Source organism: Eubalaena glacialis, chromosome 17 (assembly GCF_028564815.1).
Source record: "Eubalaena glacialis isolate mEubGla1 chromosome 17, mEubGla1.1.hap2.+ XY, whole genome shotgun sequence".
Taxonomy (NCBI): domain Eukaryota; kingdom Metazoa; phylum Chordata; class Mammalia; order Artiodactyla; family Balaenidae; genus Eubalaena; species Eubalaena glacialis.
Window position 1 is genome coordinate 80,443,801 of NC_083732.1, and position 20,021 is coordinate 80,463,821.

The following is a 20,021-nucleotide window of genomic DNA, read 5'->3' on the forward strand; positions in this document are numbered from 1 at the left end:
GAGTTCGTAGGCTTTTTGATCTGTATTTTGACTACAAAAGGCCTTTTCTGCCTGCTTTCTAGTTTTAAATTTTAAAACAGCTAGATACTACTACACATGAGGATTTCCAGTTGGAATATTTTTCCTCTCTCATCAACTCCATTGAGGTATTTATACCAGTTTCTTTCCTTAGCTCTCGAATGCTTTGCAGATGTGTTCCAGGCTATAAAGCAGGTGTATAGGAGGTTTATCAGTGTCCTCAGCCAGCTTGTTCGCGGCAGTTTTAAAAATTAAGAAAAACAACAATAACGCACGTGGCATTGTCAGGCGTATAACTGTACATGGTTCAAAGTTTCAGGAGATACAGAAATAACTAAGATTCCCATATGTCAAGGTCATGTTTTGGATGCCAAGAAAACGAAATATAACATTACACACTTGACAGCATAATGATGTTCTGCTTTCAAATACACACACAATGACATTCTTATTAGGCTCATCAAGTTTGTTAAGAGCGGTCAGATATATTCTCTGCAGAGCAAACGTGTCATTGAAACCATCGTATGACCCACACCACACATTCTACTTCTTCAAGTCTCCACTCGGCCTCACTTACTTGGGCTCATTTACATTCAGGGCTCTCCCATTCTCAGAGATCAGCACCCTGGGTGGTTTCACTTTCTTCTTTTTTTCACTTAATATTAGGGGTAGGTGGGAACAAGGGGCGGGAGAGAGAAAAAAATAAACAAAGATAATATAAAAGCAATTAATGTGTGAAACAGTTTAAGAAAAATTAATCAGGTATTTGTGAATACATCAGCAATTCACTGTGATGAAGTCCATTGCTGGGAACTGACAATCGAGCCAAATTTCTGTGTGATTATATCTATATCTGTAAAGCGAAAATGTGACCAAGACAATTTGCCAGATAATTCAAATGGGGGAGAAAACTTCTTTTCATGAAATAGCCACAAATATTTAAATGAGTCTATTTTATGCATGATTTACTCAGCTAACTGTTAATTCTCCATTTGTGTATACATCTTCTACTTTAGTGAAAATTACAGTTTTTAAAATGCCAAATAGAATCTATTTTATAGAAATAAAAATACCAGTACATAGGATCTACATAAAAGGATGTCTATCACAGCATCATCTGCAGTGGCAAAACCTTGGAACCATCAAGAATGTCCATCAATGGAGGAATGATTGGATTGACTGTGGTACATTCATGCTATGAAATATTTTGCAGCTATTGAAAAATGTGTTCACTCTTTGCCTACTCGTCTAGAAAGTTATAGAAAAGTGTTGATGATGATTTAGTGAGAACAAATACATAAAATATAAGTCCACTTTTGTTTTTAAGAAAAGACCCTCAATCCTACGTTTGCAGAAATCATTTATATGATTGTAGCAGGTGGAGGAAGTTCTGGTAGGATGGACCCAAGTCTGCTAACTCTTATTACCATGAAGGGGCAGCGATAGGAGGAAAAAAATGGAGCAAAGAGGAAAGATTCATGGAATAACAAGAAAAAAATGTGGAACGTAAATTCTGTTTATTTAAACACTTACTGAAAATACATAAAAATTTTAAAAAGGCATATATGGACAAGCTCTAGAAGATCAGTTGGACAAATCTGTTTAAATGACAGAACTGCAGGCAACTCTTTGTCTTGGATTTCTGCTGTTCTTTTAATACAGATTTTAGGTCATTTAACTTTATTTTATAATGTAAATTTATTCACATTTTTCTGGATCTTAAACTGGGTTCTCAGGTCCAATTAATAAGTTCATGTTTCCATGAACTACATTATTCTCCATGACACAGGACAATTAGAGGGCATTCAGAAGAGGAAAACATCTCAGGAACCCATTAGATTGTGTAGACACTGAACTCAAGAATGACTTGGATAACTAGTATCTGTAAACCAGGCCATGCTCTTATTTGACACATTTAAAGTTGTTAAAAAGCTAAGGACATAGAAACAAAGCCCTACCTAAAATGCCACGATTCATGACATTCTAAAGAAGGGTTAGTAGATAACACTTAAACAAAAAGCTGAAATTAGAAAAAGCAAAGTCTGTGTGTGATAGCTAACACAGATTTAACACAGATAATGGGTGAAACAAGGTACAATCATGAAAATATACTCCATCACTCTCAATGATAGGATAAAATGGAATACCTTAATTTTTCTTGGTCTTTCCGTTGTTTTTCCATATGTCTCAGAGTTTCCAATCTAGATTCAGGAGTATACAAAGAGGGCTTATTCCAGAATTCCAGGTCGTCTTCACCGTTGTCTAATTTCTTTTTCTTACATTCCCCTTCTTGCATTTCTGGTACCTGGACGTCGTCTTTGCTCTCTTCAGAAGATGGGCTAGAAAAGAACACAGGGCACTTTAAAACCAATAATAATGGACGTCTGAGTTTCATCCTGAATGCTGCCCCTTAAATATCTATATTTTGTGTGTGTGTTATCTTCTTACCTTTGAATGACAAAATGTGTCTGAAAGAAAGCCTATCTGAGCCAAGTTGGAGGAAATTAGTGCCACAGCATTGGGGCAGGCCCACCTCATCTATCACCAGGAATATTGCAGTAATCAGGTTCAAGGGTTCATAGACCTGGCCAATGTGAGTCACCTGGGGAGCTTTATACACAGTACAGATTCCTGGGCTCCCACCAGAGTCTCTCCAATTGATTTGAAGTGGGGTCCAGGACCCTTGCTTTACAATATTTTGCGGAGGTTCTGATGATCAGACAAACTCAGGGACCACTGGGCCTTAGCAATCACCCCACCTCCAGGCTTGCACCCTTCAATTCCATCCTCCACCCTGCTCCCAGAGGAATCTTTCTAAAAAATTTAATCATATTATTTCCAGGCTCTTTAATGATTCTCTACCTCTAAAATTCTCCAGTGGGATATATGAGATTGCCCATGGTATGGCCTCTAACTACTCCATTTTTCATGGATAACTTTGGATTTTGTAGCTTTATATGGCAATGGTACTCTGCTCTCTTTTTTATTCATGTTCTGCGGACTGTCAGAGAATTACATGATGTCTCTATATGGCATCAAATAAGTATTATATGATATTCAACATTCATTCAACATGGATTCAAGTAATATTTATTGAGTGTCTTTCTGTGTGCCAGGCACCAGAGAGACAACCCTAGTCAAGACAGACAGCAACGCTACTTACAGGAGACTCTATTCTAGCAGAGAGAAAAGGACATCATTCAAACAGTACACAATTAGGATAGGCTCTCTCCCCTCACCTCTCCTTAGAATATGCTCTGTTACAAAATGACATTAAATGAAAAAATCTACAGGAAGCCTTTAGTACCAAGTATGGCAAATAGTAAGTACTCATTAAATGTTAGATTTTGTTATTGTTGTTACTGAAATGAGATGACACAAAATGCTCATTTAGTTGACCTTCAAATGAGATGCTTTTTGAAAGGAGGGACAAAAACTACCAGAATATGAAATTTAAATAGTATAAACGGAACACAGAGTAAAATCTGCTTAGATACCTTACATATTATAAAATGCAACTAGACAGTTCAATAAGCAAAATAGAGCAAATTACTGAAAATAAATGCTTTGCCACATAGCTATGGTTCTTCACGGTACTGGAAAACAAAAACAATCTATTAAGGGAATCTGTAATATTCTACAATATTTTAGCTAATGGTCACTGAAATAATTGGTTTCATTCTCATTAAAAAATTTTTGTTTGGCAAACAGAAACAAACTCACAGACATAGAAAACAAACTTATGGTTACCAAAGGGGAAAGGTGGGGGGAAGGATAAATTAAGAGTTTGTGAGACAGATATACACTACTATATATAAAATAGATAAACAACAAGGATCTACTATGTAGCACAGGGAACTATATTCAACATCTTGTAATAAGCTATAATGGAAAAGAATCTGAAAAAGAATATATATATATAACTGAATCACTTTGCTGTACACCTAAAACTAACACAACATTGTAAATCAGCTATACTTCAATAAAAAATTGAAAAAAAAGTATATGGATAAAGTGAGTTTGTTCTAGAAATTCAAGGATGGTTTAATATTGAAAAATCTATTAATGTTAATTCAACACAACAACAGAAAAACATGACTATCTCAATAGATGCAGAAAAAGCATTCAATAAAAATCCAGTATCCATGATGATAAAAGCTGTTCATCAACTTGGAATAAAAGAAAACTAACTTAATTCTACCAAAGCCTCACAGGAATCATTATACTTAATGATGAGGAATTGGAAACATTCTTTTAAAAGTCAGGAACAAGATAACAGATACCCATTCTTACTGCTATTATTCTACCCCATACTGGAGGCTCAGCAGGCACCATAAAAAATAAAAAGCAGAGGTAGAAGGATTGGAAAAAAATTTTAAGTTGCTGTTTATTAAAAAAATGGGTTTTTCTACATAGAAAACACAGGATAATCTACAGACTAACTGTTGCATCTTTTTAAAAAGTTCAGCAAGATTGCATAATACAGTATCAGTACACAGAAACCATTTGTCTCTATATACATCAGAAAGACCCAATTAAAAGCCTATTTTTAAAATCCCATTCTACAAGATACTTAGAAATAAATCTAATAAGAAATGGTATAAAACCTTTATAGAGAAAAATTATAAAAACTTATTGAAGGACTCAGAAGAAGGTCTAAATAAATAGGGCTATTACAAAGTTCAGCAAGGAAAGAATCAATGTCCTGAAGATGTCAACTTTCCCCTTATTAATGTGTAAACTAAATGCAATTTCAATCAAAATTACACTAGGGATCTGGGGGGAATTTGAATGGCAGATTCTAAAATTCTCACAGAAGAGTAAAAAAGAGTAAAGAAGAGCCAAGATAATTTTGAAACACGAAAATATCGTCTATCAAAGATCAAGATTTATAGAAATTGAAACCATGTGGAGGTACTCCCATGGAGGAGTCCAGAGAGCCCAGAAATGGGCCCATGAATCACGAGAAGAGGGTGTATAATACGGGAGAAGAATAGCACTTTAATCAATGGGGCACAAACAAACAAACCTGTGTGGGAAGTGATTAGCATCCTACCCCACACTGCTGTGAAGTTATTCCAGATAGACAGATATGACACTGGGGTATTGAAAAATTTCATAAACAAGATCAGAAAGTATAAACATAAGTTTAACTACATTAAGACTTCTAAATTCTATAAAACAAGCGCTTATCAAAATTAAACACAAGTCACAGACAGAGAGAAGATACTTGCAAAGCTCATAAGGACTAAAGAATTTGCATCTAGAATATAAAAGAACTATAAATTAATAAGAAAAAAAAGTACAACTTATTTAAAATAGGCGGAGGTCTTGAATAGAAGAAATCTGATAGCCAATAAACATATAAGAAGACATTTAAGATACTGAAACTCACTCGTAATTCTAGAAATTCAAATTAAAACATTAGATGCTATTTAACAACCAACTTGATTAGCCAATGTTTTAAGAGATCACATTATCTGCTACTGGCAAAGATTAGGAACTCTCCTATACTGCTGATATATGTGTTAAAATTAGTACACTTTAAAAAACAATTGGGCAATGCATATAAAGTCAAAAAGATGTTTATAATTAATATGTAGCAATTGCTGAATACACTACAGAAACTTCCATACTTGCACAAGGAGATGTATGCACCATTGTCTGAAAAAAACAAGAAAGGGGAAACCACAGATTGTTGGAGCTGGTGTATATTCTGACTGGTCAGGAATAAAGAATTGCTGCTAAATATTTTGAATATCACCTCTGGGATAAACTGTGATTTATTCATTCGATAGAATTTTATCCCACAGTTAGAATGAATGAACTAGTTCTACGTGTCTTCATATGCATAAATCTCAAAAACATAATACTGAATGAAAAGCAAAGCTGTAGAAAGATACTCATGCTAAAAAAAAAAAACCATGAAACTACTCTTGTTTAAGGAGGCATAATTACGTAGTAAATACATTACAATATGGATGGGATCAACATTATACCAAACACATACTAACTTTAGGATGGTGGACACCATGGAGGATGAAAGGAGGAGTGGGATGGGGGAGAAATACTTAAGGAACTTCTCCTCTATTGATATTTTATTTCTCATTTAAAAATAAAAGATCCAGGGACATCCCTGGCAGTCCAGTGGTTACGATTCTGCGCTTCTGCTGCAGGGGGTGTAGCTCTGAAACCTGGTCAGGGAACTAAGATTTTGCGTGCTGTGTGGCACGCCCAAAAAAAAAATAATAATGAAATGAAGTGAAGTGAAATGAAATGAAATAAAATAAAATAAGATCCAAAGCAAACATGCAAACTATTGACATTTATTATTAAGCTGCCTATTTATTTTTTTTAACATTTATGTACATCTGAAATATTTTATAATTATTATTTTCTCAAGCTTAAGAGATTCTGTTACAAAATATTTAAAGCTTTCGTTGTATGGAATCAAATCAACTGACTATAGGTGCAATTCCCTTAAAATAAGCAAGCATGAAAAATTCATGCTTGTAAAAATGACCAGTTAGGGGCTTATTAATCACATTAAAGATGTATTCATTACATAATTCACAAAACAGAACATCTTATGATGTAATCAAAATTACTCAATTTATAATAATGTGATTTGCATTTAACTTTTCTAAAATATTCCTACTTTATAAATCAAAGTACACCTGTTAATTTATCTTTCCTGTGCATCTTTTAGAGAGATTTGTCTGAAGATGATTTTAGATGCAAATTAAAGTTGCTAGTTTGAAAAGGTTTTAAGGGAGGAAAGCCTCACAGAATTGTCACAAACAATAGAATGATCATACATCGTCTTCACCCAAAATTCACATCATAATTTATTCTTGAAATCAGTTGTCTGGAATATAAGTGAAACTGTGAACACTTTGGGAAGAGAACTTTTTAACAAAAGTTTTGCTTTTAACACAAGTTAACTAGAAAGTACACTCTATTAAGTGACATACAGAGTAGTATTTAGTGGTTAGTCAATGTTCTTTCCTGCATTGTGGTAACATACAGCCCTTCACAATAGGAAATGAAAGGTTTTTATTCCTGCTTTTTGGTTTTGCCTTGTTGTTTTTACTCATACTGTACAAGTAAGAAGTAAATAAAACAGGAGGACATTGACAATTTTTAAAAAGAAAAAAAAAAAGTTACATACAGAGTAGCACTGATGTCTGTGTACCAACGTCCATCAAAGCCTGTGTGCCTTCCCTCCCTCTCGCCTTCGTTTTCCTCCTCCTGCAGTTTCCTCTGAGTCTCTTCCTTGTCCTTGGCTCGTTTGAGGCAGTAAGCTTTCTCCTGCTCTCTGATTTGTTGTTCAACTACTGGAAAGTCCTGTAATGCCTGAATCCTTTCTGAACGCTCAATTTCTTTACCATCCAACCACTGGAATAAAAAACAGCCAACACAGTGCATTTATTCAAAAGTTGCAATTTGAATCAGCCCCAAGCAGACTTTGCTTGCAAGATGAGAAATAATAAATTATGCACCTTAGTGATATGGAATTAAAAGCAAAGTAATTAATGGGAAACGTCAGAAACTTTGATCTAAATCAATGTTTACTTCATACAATTAACACAGTTTACAAAGTATCTTTACTGGTAATAATAATAAGTAGGTCTCCTGTTGAAACTGATTATTAATGACAAGCTCCCAAAATATAGTAATTTTATAACTGCTCACTATGTAAAGAATTTCAGTGCCTCAAGTCAAGTCCCAAATGCTCTCTGCGAAAAAGGGCCTTGTACATCACACAAAATTGAGCTCTATTGCAAAGGAGCCCGTGTTCTACCCTTGACAAGACATGCAGAGTGTATTATTAATTCTTATGGTCACTGTTTTCACCTGGTACCTCTATAGGGATTGTTCCAAATTGAAATATTAAAAACACCAACCCAAAATCTGAAGGTTCAAAGCTACCAATTTAGAGATGCCTACTTATTTACTGAGCCTTTTTCTACAAAGAGAGGTGAGGTATTTAGAAAAGGCAGAATAATGGTCCCCCAAGAATGTCCACTTTCTAATCCCTGTGAATGATACCTTCCATGGTAAAAATGACTTTGCAGGTGCGATTAAGTTAAGGATGTTAAAATGGGGAGATTATCCTGGATTATCTGGGTGGGCCAGATGTAATCACATGGGTCTTTATAAAGGAAAGAAGGCAGCAGATGTGTCAGGGTCAGAGTTAGGGAGAGGTCTGAAGATGCTACACGGCTGGCCTTAAAGATGGAGGAAGGGGCAGGGACTCAAAAATGCAGGCACCCTCTAGAAGCTGAGAAATGCAGGGAAACAAAATTTCCTCTGAAGCCTGCAAAAGGAGCAGAGTCTTGCCAACACCACAATCTTAGATTCTGACCTCCAAAACAAAGAGTATATATTTTTGTGTTGTTTTAAACTACTGAGTTTGTGGTCATTCATTACCACAGCAAAAGGAAACTAACACAAACAAATACAAAACACACAAAGATGGAGTTAAATATGAATTTTAAAAAATTATCAGGAGCAGTTATGGGTTTCCCTGGTGGTGCAGTGGTTAAGAATCCACCGGCCACTGCAGGGGACACGGGTTCAAGCCCTAGTCCGGGAAGATCCCACATGCCTCAGAGCAACTAAGCCCGTGCGCCACAACTACTGAGCCTGCGCTCTAGAGCCCACGAGCCACAACTACTGAAGCCCACGCGCCTAGAGCCCGTGCTCCGCAACAAGAGAAGCCACCGCAATGAGAAGCACGCACACCGCAAAGAAGAGTAGCCTCCACTCGCCGCAGCTAGAGAAAAGCCTGCGTGCAGCAACAAAGACCCAATGCAGCCAAAAAAATAAATAAATAAAATAAAATAATAAAATAAATAAATTAAAAAATAATATAAAAATTATCAGAAGCAGTTAATTAAAAATCAAAATTATAATGTCGCTATTTGGAAAAAACATAATTTAAAGTAGGTTTTGGTCATAAGAACTCATATGGCTGCTGTAGATGGGCGGCAGAATTGGCTCTGAGCTTGCTGGCGGCCAAAGCAAAACAGAAAAACATCATCGATGAAGAGATTTTTGCTTTCTTTACTGAGAAAATATACTCGTTTCTAGCTTCTCTCTAATACTTAGTTCTAAAACACATTTCTAAAGTAGAGTTTCTTAGTGGAGATCTTGAGAGATGTCACGCATTGTTTCTGCAGCAACATGTCCATACGTAACAATCTTTACAAAGCTGTCTCTTCTAACATCCTTCAGTGAAAGGTGAGGCCATAATGATAAAATCCAATTCAATAAAACCTATTATTTAAGGTGATAAGTAATTGTGGTCTAAGTACTTAGCCTTTTTTTGTTGTTGTTGGTAATTAACCTAGTTTAAGCTAGGGTTAAGATCTAAGCAATTCTGGGACTGTGGTTAAGACTCTGAAATTCCACTGCAGGGGGCGCAGGTTCGATCCCTGGTCAAGGAACTAAGATCCCACATGCTGCACAGAGCAGCCAAAAAAAAAAGATCTGAACAATTTGGAAAATTCTGGATAAATATAATTTCTTTCACTGGAATTTTGATGAACATTGCGAAGAAGGTGATATATTCTCTTACCTGTATCTGGGATGTAAGGATTTAAGTATTAACTTTATATATATACATATATATTATTATATATAATATATATATATTTGCTTATACTTGGGTTAAATAAACATTGATATAATTTAGACCTACTGTTTCTAAAAGATTATGATCAATAAACCCCTTGTCACCAATACAGGCAGGAAGCAGAAGACCTCATACTGGGAACTGATGACAAATTTGAGATGGTGTCACATGTATGCCAGCACCTGTTCTTGGGGCCTTCTTATTGGATCTCAGGTTTTTGAAGACTTTTGTTAGGTGGTTTTCAAAATTGGCCTAAGTTTTCTTCAGTCCAAAATCACAGCTGAATTCAGAAGGCCTGATGAACTGAGAGATTAAGTTTTAGGCTGTGCATTGCAGTATTCCTTGATCTTTATTCACTTAGAGTTCTTACAACACAGAGGCAGAGTATCTACGTTTCTTGATAATAATTGCGTGTGTGCTTCAGCAAAGAAGAGAGAGAGAAACTAAGATTTATTGAGGGCCTCAGAGAACTTCTTTAAAGTAGGAATTATTAATCCATTATAGATGAGAAAAATGAGGCATGCAACTCACGGGTAGCAGAGACATGAGTCCTATCCTGGTTTGTCTGCTACAAAACTTTTCCCACGAGGGTACAGTGCCTACTTACCACCTGGAGTGGCTCAGACACTAGGAAGAGGATACTTGAAAAGGGCTGAATCTCCTCACACCTCTTGTGCGTGTCTGTCTAAATAACTACTCTGTTGTTATGAGTTAAATTGTGTTTCCCCCCAAAAAAAGTTATGTTGAAGTCCTAACCCCCAGTACCTCAGAATGTGACCTTATTTGGAAATAGGGTTCCTGCAGATGTAATCAGTCAAGATGAGATTATTCTGCAGTAGGGTGGGCCCCTAATCCAACATGACTGGTGTCCTTAAAAAAAGATGGGAGTGATGCTTCCACAAGCCAAGGAAAGTCAAAGCTTGCCAGTACCCACCAGAAGCTGGGAGAAAGGCATGGAACAGATGCTGCCACACAGACTCAGAAGCAACCAACCCACACCTTGATCTAGAACTTCTAGTGTCCAGAACAATGAGATAAATTCCTGATATTCAAGCACCCCGTTTGCAGAACTTAGTTATGTCAGTCCTAGGAAAATAATACATCTGTTAATGCAACTCCTTTCAAGTAGATCACAAACTTTCAATAGAATGGTAAGTAAGACTCTAAAATTTATCAAGCTGTTTTTAAATATTACTAAACACATTTATGAATACTATATTTCAAAAGGAGGCTGTTGCCTGTTGTAACAGCTTATTCAGAACAGTCTCTCTGAAAGGAAAGACTGGACCTGAAGCCTGTACATTAACCCAGACAGAAGCAGTGAGTGTGGTCATGGTGTGAATGGTGGGTTATTAGGTTCAAATCCCACCAGGGTCACTTGCCAGGTGTGTCACCTTAAACAAGGAGCATCAGCTTTCCAAGGCCTGGCTCCCTCATCTCAGAATGCACCTAATCATCTCCCTGCAAGAGTCCGGGAGTATCAGAGATGCTGTGTCCAAAGCACCTGGAACAACCCTGGCCCGTGCTTCAGGCACCTGTCTGATGGCTCTCACATACCCCTAGCCCAAGCACTGCAGAGTTGACAGGGGGCCCAGCTGTGAGGACAATCCCTGTACCCTTCCAGGGAGATGGTTCACAGCATCCATTTTCTCTGAAATTCTGGCTCTCATCAGTTCATTTTTTTCGGAAGTCATTGTACAGTGATGATCAGCCTGGGTTATGTTTGATCTACTTCATCACTCATTCTACATATATATTCTAGATTCAATTACCTGAAGCACTCATTCTCTTAATCAAAGAAATTTTACATTAGAAGAAATGTGTTCTAACAATACAGCAATTTTGACTACACAGAACACAGCAGTCTAAAAACAAATGTCCTCTGAGGATAGAGAAAAAGGACTGTTAGAAAGCCAGGGCCTCCACGCATTCTCTCTGCAGAAGCAAAATGCTGTCCCTGCTGCTGGAGGGACACCAAGAGGACGTGACCGCTGGATGGCCTGCGAGCTGGACCTGGGCAGTCACAGGCTGCTCAGCCCCTCCCCTGCCCTTGGAATGTACCTTCTGCCCACTGCTCCCACACTACGAGCTGTTCCAAGGGTGCAGCCTTGAGACAGTAAGGCTTTGTTGAGACCCTCTGGATGGTGTATGTGACTGAACCCAGTTAAGGCCTCTCTATAAACTTGTAAGGTTATGGCGGGCAGGCGCAGAGATCTACTCGTCCTGTTGCCCAAAACAAGCTTGGTAAGTAGGTTTCCTTGCTTATTAAACCTGCCACCTACCCATCTGGAGTCATGCCTCTTTCTTTGGTCTCTCCTTGCCCTCCGTGCATGGGGGCCAGTTTCAGATTTCACCTGGGAAGTTCCCGAGGTTTCAAACCACACATGCAGGTCAGGAACTCTTGGAATTACATGGACATTAATATTACTACTTAAATATTCTCAGGTGTATGATTTCTCTAGAAACCATATGTTGTTTCCCAGTACCAAAAGTATTGAATATGGGGAGATTTGGCATAAGAAATTAACACATAGAGCAGTGGTTCTCAAATGAGATCCCTGGACGGTAGCATCAGCATCACCTGAAAGCCTGTTAGAAATACAAATTCTTGGGTGCCCATCAGACCTACTGAATCAGAAACTCTGGGGGAGGGGCCCAGCAAACCCCATCTAAGTACTCCAAAGCATACCAGAGTTTGAGAATTACTAACATAGCGAATGAGTTAATAGAAAGCAATAGTGAGAAATAATACTTTAAAAAGCACACTAGTTTAAGACTATGAAATACAAAGGTATATATAGCTGTAGCCACCTCAAAAGCCCTAAACTTTTGGTTTGCTACTAGTAATAAGGAACGTTCTTTGTAACAATGACTTGAACTCACCAAGAAAGTTCAATTAAACTGTGTGTGTTCTGAATGAGAAAGGAGAAAAGCATGCAATTTATTTTTCAAAGGTTTATTAAAGCTATAATATTAAAACAACTTTAAAGGTTCAGTGAGCCAAAGACTTGGTTTTGATTTTCTGGAATATTCCATCCTCTAAAACAACACATTCTCTGAAAATGCTGTGAATAAATCAGGACTCATTGTAGTTGCTTGTTTTCATTTTTCTGAGAATTTTGTATCACTGAAAAAACAGCGTACCTTTAGTTGTTGAAGAGTGGCCACCACGAACTGTCTGTAGCCGTCAAAGTCAGCACAGGGGTTTCCCATGAGGAAGAGCTCCTTCAGGTGGACGTTGTGTTGAAGGGTTTTCACGCTGCTCAGCTCGCCAACGAAATTTACCGTCAAGTCAAGCTTTGTCAGCCCTTCACATCCTGCTGAGAGAAATGAAAAGAAAACAAAGCCAGAAAAATCACACAGGCAGTAAAATGTGTACAATAACACAACATAGAAATAAGAGTTGCAATATTTTAAGTCTGTTGATTAACTGCACTGCTTACCAAGACGTGGTTTTTCAGAAACCTCAAAAAGGCTTAGTCTTGACTCACTTTTCTATCTGTGTCTCCCCTTACTTTCAACCCCTTAGTCCCTCCAGCCAAAGGAAATCATCTTCCTGCCCGTATCCATAAGCTCTGGGCTGTTCACATTCAGTCACTATCTGGCGTGACTGCATCATGTTGACAAATCTAATGGAGCCTCTTCAATGCACTATGTCACTAGAAGAGTCTGCTGCATGTGGCACAATCGACCATGGATTGTCTCTTAAATCTCTCAACTGTCTTGAAACAGTGATGCTACTCTTTCCTTGTTCCCCTTTATAATGTAGTCTATTCCTCTTGATCTCTTTTACAGACTTTTCCACTCCATCAGTGGTTATGGAGATTTCCATCCTTGACCCAATATACCCTCTCCTTATGGTCTTGATGACAGTAGTCATGTTCACTGGTTTCACTAACCCCAGATTCTGATGACTCCCAAACAATAACCCCATGTCTGACCATCCAACTGAATATCACACTCCTGCTTCTACATGCCTGCAAGACATATCACATTCCACATGTCCAAACTGAAGTCTCCATATTTTCTCTCACTCTCTACTCCTCAAGACAGCTTTTCTGCCTTCTTTATGTCTAAACTCTATCGATGTCATCACCATTTTGGTATCAGATGTGATTCAACACCAAGAGTCAATCAGGGTTAACTAGGGAGTTAACCTAAACTATCCTCTTAGCCCCCTCACGTCATCGTCATCAAGCCACGCAGATCTTAAGTCCTAAATTCTTTTTACGTACTTCTTGTCCACTATAATCCTATTACCAATATTCCAGTTCAGGTTCTTGTCACCCTTTGCATGCAGTATGGTGTATCTCCTAACTCGTCTCCCTATTTTGAGAACATAGGAAAGAAGGAAGGAAGGAAAGAAAGATGGACAAAAGGCAGGGAGAGAGGAAGAAAAGGTCTGTCAAGGTGGCTCCTCCTCTTCCCTGCTCTTTCCTTTCCCTTCCCTTTCCTTCTCTTCCCTTCCTTTCAGAACAACTAATTCCTAAAGCCATCAGGGGAGGCAGAGTAAAGAAGGAGTAGAGAGGCGAGCGATAGCTACATTGGTCCAGAGCGGAGTGGTGGAGCCCAAACAGGATGAGGATGGTGTGCAGACAGCTCCGCTGTGCTGGAAGCCGCAGCCCCAGCAGTGAGGGGCATCCCGGGTGCAGGTGGTCTGGCACGAGTGCAGGAGCCCAAGCCCAGTGAGGAAGGCATCCCTGCAGAGCGGGATGGTGGGTAGGAACCTGGGCAGGATGAAAAGAGCATCCACGCCAAAGACAGCCAACCATGGGGTGTCAGCGCAGACAGGATGGTATCAACAAGGAAGGGCAGCCTGACTCGAGGAACCAGAGCCCAAGGAAGGTAGGGAGGGTGTCCTCACATGACACCCAGCAAGACGCGTCGAAGGCCAAGTAGAGTGAAGAGGGGTCCGCAGGGGAGGAGCACCAGAAGCAAGGTGTCAGAGCTTGAGGAGGGCGAGGAGGGTATCCTAACGAGGGTTAGCGTGGGCATTGGGAGCGTACGCCAGGGGAACAAGGCATCCACGGAGGGGACAACCTAGGGTTGGGCATGGAGATCAAGCAGGGCAAGGAGCTTGAGCCATGGACGGGCCACGTAGAGGGGGTGCCAGAGCTCAAGCTGGCTGAGAAGGCAGTAAAGAAGCCTAATGCCCTGGGTCAGAGAGGAACGTCCCAGCCAAACTCTTGCTGAATTCCTCACCCACAAAACTGGGTGGCGAAAGAAAGCTGTTTCAGGGCACTAAGTCCTGGGGTGGTTTTTTTTTCGCTGCAATAGATAACTGCAACTGTAAGGCAAATAAGCTAAGAAATGAACAAATTTCAACAAAACTACAAAGTGGGGACGGGAACCGAATCCCAGGTGTGCCCAGCTGAAAAGCGTCTCTGAACCTGTCCACTAGAAGTTCTCTTTGCTGATGTCAGCTGTTTATTACTAACGTATCATCATGACCATGACCATGACCATCACCACAAAACTCTCAAGCTAAAGCTCTGTGGGACACAATGTTGGGTCTCTAAGCACAAGCTGTTGTAGTCATACTTGTGTGAGGGGGTGGGCTGAGGCCTGCAATTCCGACATGGATGGAGAGAGCCAGACCAGCCATCCTCTGGTGGGAGGAGAAAGGGGGAGCAAGAAAGGCCAGAGGTTAAATGTGGGTCAGTAGGCACGTGCGCGTGACCACTCCCCCCAACAGTGTTCATTCAAAACACCAGTCACCATAGATGGGCCCATATCCCGTGTCTCGTTACGATATCCCGTTATGTGATACGAAAACATAAGCAAGGCGGATAGACAGGGATAAAGAACCTCGGGGGCAGCGAGTGAGAACAAAATCTGCACCTGCCACGTAGGAGGTCAATAGACGATGCCTAAAATGAGAAAGAGTAGAGGACGCCCGGTGTAAGCAGGTTACTTGGAAACACGCAGCAGAAGAACGAAGGGAGTGGATGGCGGTCGCCTCTAGGGAGCAGGACTTGGGAGGTCTGGGGGCATTGACAACAGGTCTGTTTTTCAACAAGAGTATAGATATCACTTTGACTTTTGAAACTGTCTATTGCGTTACTATGGTAAAATATGAATTATTAAAAAGATGAATAACCAAAATGCATAAGAACAAATAAATACTTTTATAATATTCCAGACTCAGCTACATAGGTGAAGGAAATTCAGTAACTTCATATCTTCAAAAATAAATTTTAAATATGTTGGAAAGGTTATGAGATTAAATATATATCTATATATTTTTCAGCATTCAACTTGTCAATACACAAAATAGGCTCTTAAGTGGTTTTTTTTTTTCTCTTGATCCAGAATTTCACTGGGGAGGAAAAGGTCCCAATCAAATACCTCAACTGGAAACAGGTAATTTGTACAAAGCTGTTCAGAACAGTTCTATTCACAAGAGCAAACATAATTAAAAACACTTCAAGCACCAAACAATAAGGAGTTATTTAAAGCACATCAATATATTTGATAATTCAGTCATTAAATCATAGTGATGTGAACTCAGCCACTATATGAAGAATGAATATGAAACTAGACATATAAATATAATTAAGTTTATATCTCTGTGCCTGTATGTCTGTTTTACATTGGCAAAAAAAAAATGTTAGATGGATTTTATGAAGTGTAAAGATATATTTGGGGTAGTCTGACTTAAGATACAGGTTACCTGGTATTTCTTAAGTTGACTTTGGGAGACTCTGAGAGATATTTTAATTATGTTTTTCTTCCATATGAGAAAAGACTGACATTTGAAAGACTCCAACAAGCTCAAAAATTCATATAATTTTTGGATTTTGCTGTAATTTTGTAGATGCAGAACCCTCCAAATGTTCATTACATTTTTCAAAGAGATGAATCTTAATTTTTCTTCTACTAGGCCTACACATAAGAAATTAAACCACATCTGCCATCTGAAAGAACAATTCTTGCTGAACTAGACAGGCTTGAGAAAACCTCCCTCCTTCAACTGAGTCCCACCCTCCAGCCACTGTTCTGTGAAGATCCAGCTCAGTGGCCCACAGGGGTCTAAAGGTCACTGAAACCAACATGCTGATTTCCCAAGAGGGAGAATTGACACTAATAGAAACCCCATCTCTCCTTCCAGGTTTTAAGGGTGGGAGAGGAGGGGCGGGATGGAAAAAAATAGGCACTTTATTTATTCTATCTTGGTGAATCCACAACAAGGAAAAAAGAAAAAAAAGGATACCGTTATGTTTTGCCATGCAGCAAAACAAACAAAGAAAAATCTGACTTATGTTTAAAATTATACTGAGATTTACTCAAGTAGGTGAGCTGAGTATATATATATCCAACTTCCTCCTCTCTTCCTCAAACATTTAAAATTAAACAACAAGTGCATATTTGCCAAAAGATAAGACACCCATCCCTCCCTACTGCCCATCTCCCCAAACATATCCTCAAACGACCCTGAGCCCGGTGCATCCGTATTAGAGCTGGAAGGCAGAGGACCAAAAGGAAGAAGTGCCCACTGTGGACCAAGTTCTCAAAGCTCAAAAAGACAATAGTGACAATACTGCCCTCTAGTGGTTGGTGGCCGACACAGACCGCAAAAACAGAACTCTCCACATCCTTTCAGATACTACTTTCTTAACGAAAATAACAAGCCAACTGAGAATGAGAGTTTTAATTATTTCTCTGACATTATAGATAGACATTTCACTACTACAAAACATAGATATAGAGCAATTTTTTTTAAGGTTTTTTAAAAAAATTTATTTATTTTTGGCTGCGTTGGGTCTTCCCTGCGGTGCGCAGGCTTCTCTTTGCAGTGCCTTCTCTTGTTGCCGAGCACGGGCTCTAGGCGCGTGGGCTTCGGTAGTTGTGGCATGTGGGCTCAGTAGTTGTGGCTCGCGGGCTCTAGAGCACAGGCTCAGTAGTTGTGGCGCACGGGCTTAGTTGCTCCGCAGCATCTGGGATCTTCCCGGACCAGTGCTCGAACCCGTGTCCCCTGCATTGGCAGGCGGATTCTTAACCACTGTGCCACCAGGGAAGTGCTAGCGCAAATTTTGTTATTTCATTTGTTCACACGTGGATATGGTAACAGGGCTGGAGAGGGGTAGCTGGGAAAGAGCAAAGGCTCCATTTCTAATGCAGAAAAATGCCAATGATGGAAAGAACCGTCTCAGTTCCAGCACTGATGATGGTTTGGGGGCTTTGACAGTGATGACATTTCAGGTTTTGAGGATGAACATTAAAAATGTATGATGAATATTTATGTCTTTATTGATATATGACCTTGATGGCCCCTGAAATACCGATGTCTACACTAGGAGACAAATAGGCTAAAATCCAACAGGACTTAAATAATGTCCTCCTAATTTTAGCTCTTGGAAGATGGGAGTGGGGTGGGGAGAGGAGCTTGCCTGCCTCTGCCCCAAGCCCCTATCCACCCACACACAGCCCACAGTGGCCCTCCCAGCCAGGCCAGAGGCTGGATGTGGAAACACCACCCCACAACTGCAGAATAAGACCACACAGCCACCTAATCAACCAAATTCTTTGTGGTTATCAACAGACACCAAGTATTATTAGACATTTCAAAAAAAAATAACAGCACAAAATAGAAGCCTGCAAAGTAAAACAGGAAACCTCCCAGAATAACAAGACAAAGAGGTTTAAATAAGGAATACAGGTCAAGAGACATGGAAGATCAATCTAGTGCAACTGCTTAAAAGAGGTTCTAGGGGAGATCGGAGAAAACAGGTGATGGATATGCCTGTTACCTTAATCGTGGTGATGGTTTCACACGTGTGTGCATGTGTCCAAACTCAAAAAATTATATATATTCAATATGTGCAGGTTTTTGTACATCAATTATACCTCAATAAAGCTGTTTAAGAAAAAAGAACAATTGTGCTCTAAAGGACACCAACAAGGAAGTTGACAAGAAAACCCACAAAATGGGAGAATATATCTACAAATCATTTATCTGATCGGATTCTAGCGTTCAAAATAAAGAAATAAGTCTTACAGTTCAGCAGTCAAACAACAAATAACCTAGTTAGAAAATGGGCAAAGATTTTGAATAAAGAAGATTTCTCCAAAGAAGATATACAAATGGCCAATAAGCACATAAAAAAATGCCCAAACTTATTAGTCATTAGGTGAATGCAAATCAGGACCACAGTGATATACCACTTCACACTCACTACAGAATGGCTACTATAAAAATAAATAAATAAATAAATAAATGAAAACTGAAAATGACAAGTGTTGGCAAGGATGTGGAGAAACGGAAGCCCTCATAAACTGCTGGTGGGAATGTAAAATGGTGCAGCTGCTTTGGAAAACAGTTTGGCAGTTCCTGAAAACAGTGAAACGTACAGTTATCATATGACCCAGCAATTCCATTCCTAGGTACACTAAATTAACTGAAAACAGATGTTTATGCAAAAACTTGTACATTAATGCTCATAGCAGCTTCACTCATAGTAACCAAAAAGTGGACTCAACTCAAATACCCATCAACTAATGAATGAATAAACAAAATGAGGTGTATCCATATGATGGAATATTATTCATCCCTAAAAAGGATTAAGTACTGACGCATCCTACAACATGGATGAACCCTGAACACATTAGACTAAGAAGTCAGAACAGAAGACCATGTATTGTTTGATTCCACCTGTATTACATGTTCAGAATGGGAAAATCTATGGAGACAGAAAGTAGATTAGCGGTTGTTACGGGCTAGGGTAGGAGGTGAATGGGGAATGAATGCTAATGGATATGGGGGTTTCTTTTGAGGTGATGAAAATGTTCTGGAATTAAATAGTGATGATGGATGTACAACCTTGCAAATATACTAAAAACCTGTGAATCGTGAATTTTAAAATGGTGTATGTAAATTTATAATACGTAAATTATATTTCAATTTTCAAAATACTAAATTGTCCAAATATTTCCATTCAGAAACATTTACATGTTAAATTTGAAGCACATTAGAGAGATTAAATGTAAAGAATAAAATTATTAAAATTAGAACTTATATGGACTATGTTTGTATCCAGAAACCATAAAGAATCCATAAAGAAAAAGACTGATAAATTGGAGTATATTCATTTCAGAAGTAAGGCTTCTGAACAATACCAGCATCACGACTGAAATAAAAGTAGTACACTCAAGAGAAAAGATTTATAACATATATAACAAGGTATTAATATCTGGAATGCATAAGAGCACATGAAGAAAAATCAGTAGAAAAATGGCCAAAAGATATGAAGTAGTTATTCACATAAGAAAAAATATAAATATTCAATAAACATCTGAAAGGTTATACGGAAGATCAATAATAATAAGTGAGGTGCAAATTTTAAAAATTACTAGAGAACAATGT

The 20,021-nt window shown here is 38.7% G+C and overlaps 1 protein-coding gene across 3 annotated transcripts in view; it reads right to left on the reverse strand.

Annotated features, from left to right (window-relative positions):
* Positions 1-20,021, reverse strand: part of DNAAF11 (dynein axonemal assembly factor 11) — a 77,349-nt gene that overhangs the window by 40,542 nt on the left and 16,786 nt on the right. Inside the window, exons 1-5 of one of the 3 annotated variants that reach the window (XM_061171615.1) lie at positions 18,409-18,433; positions 12,803-12,975; positions 7,190-7,416; positions 2,166-2,357; positions 596-673 (exon numbers count right to left, since the gene is read on the reverse strand). In XM_061171615.1, coding sequence (XP_061027598.1) covers positions 596-673; positions 2,166-2,357; positions 7,190-7,416; positions 12,803-12,871 — 566 coding nt within the window. In that variant the 5' untranslated portion in view covers positions 12,872-12,975; positions 18,409-18,433. Of the gene's footprint in view, positions 1-595; positions 674-2,165; positions 2,358-7,189; positions 7,417-12,802; positions 12,979-18,408; positions 18,434-20,021 lie in introns of those variants that run through there. The other 2 variants (XM_061171614.1, XM_061171613.1) reach the window with 2 other exon arrangements.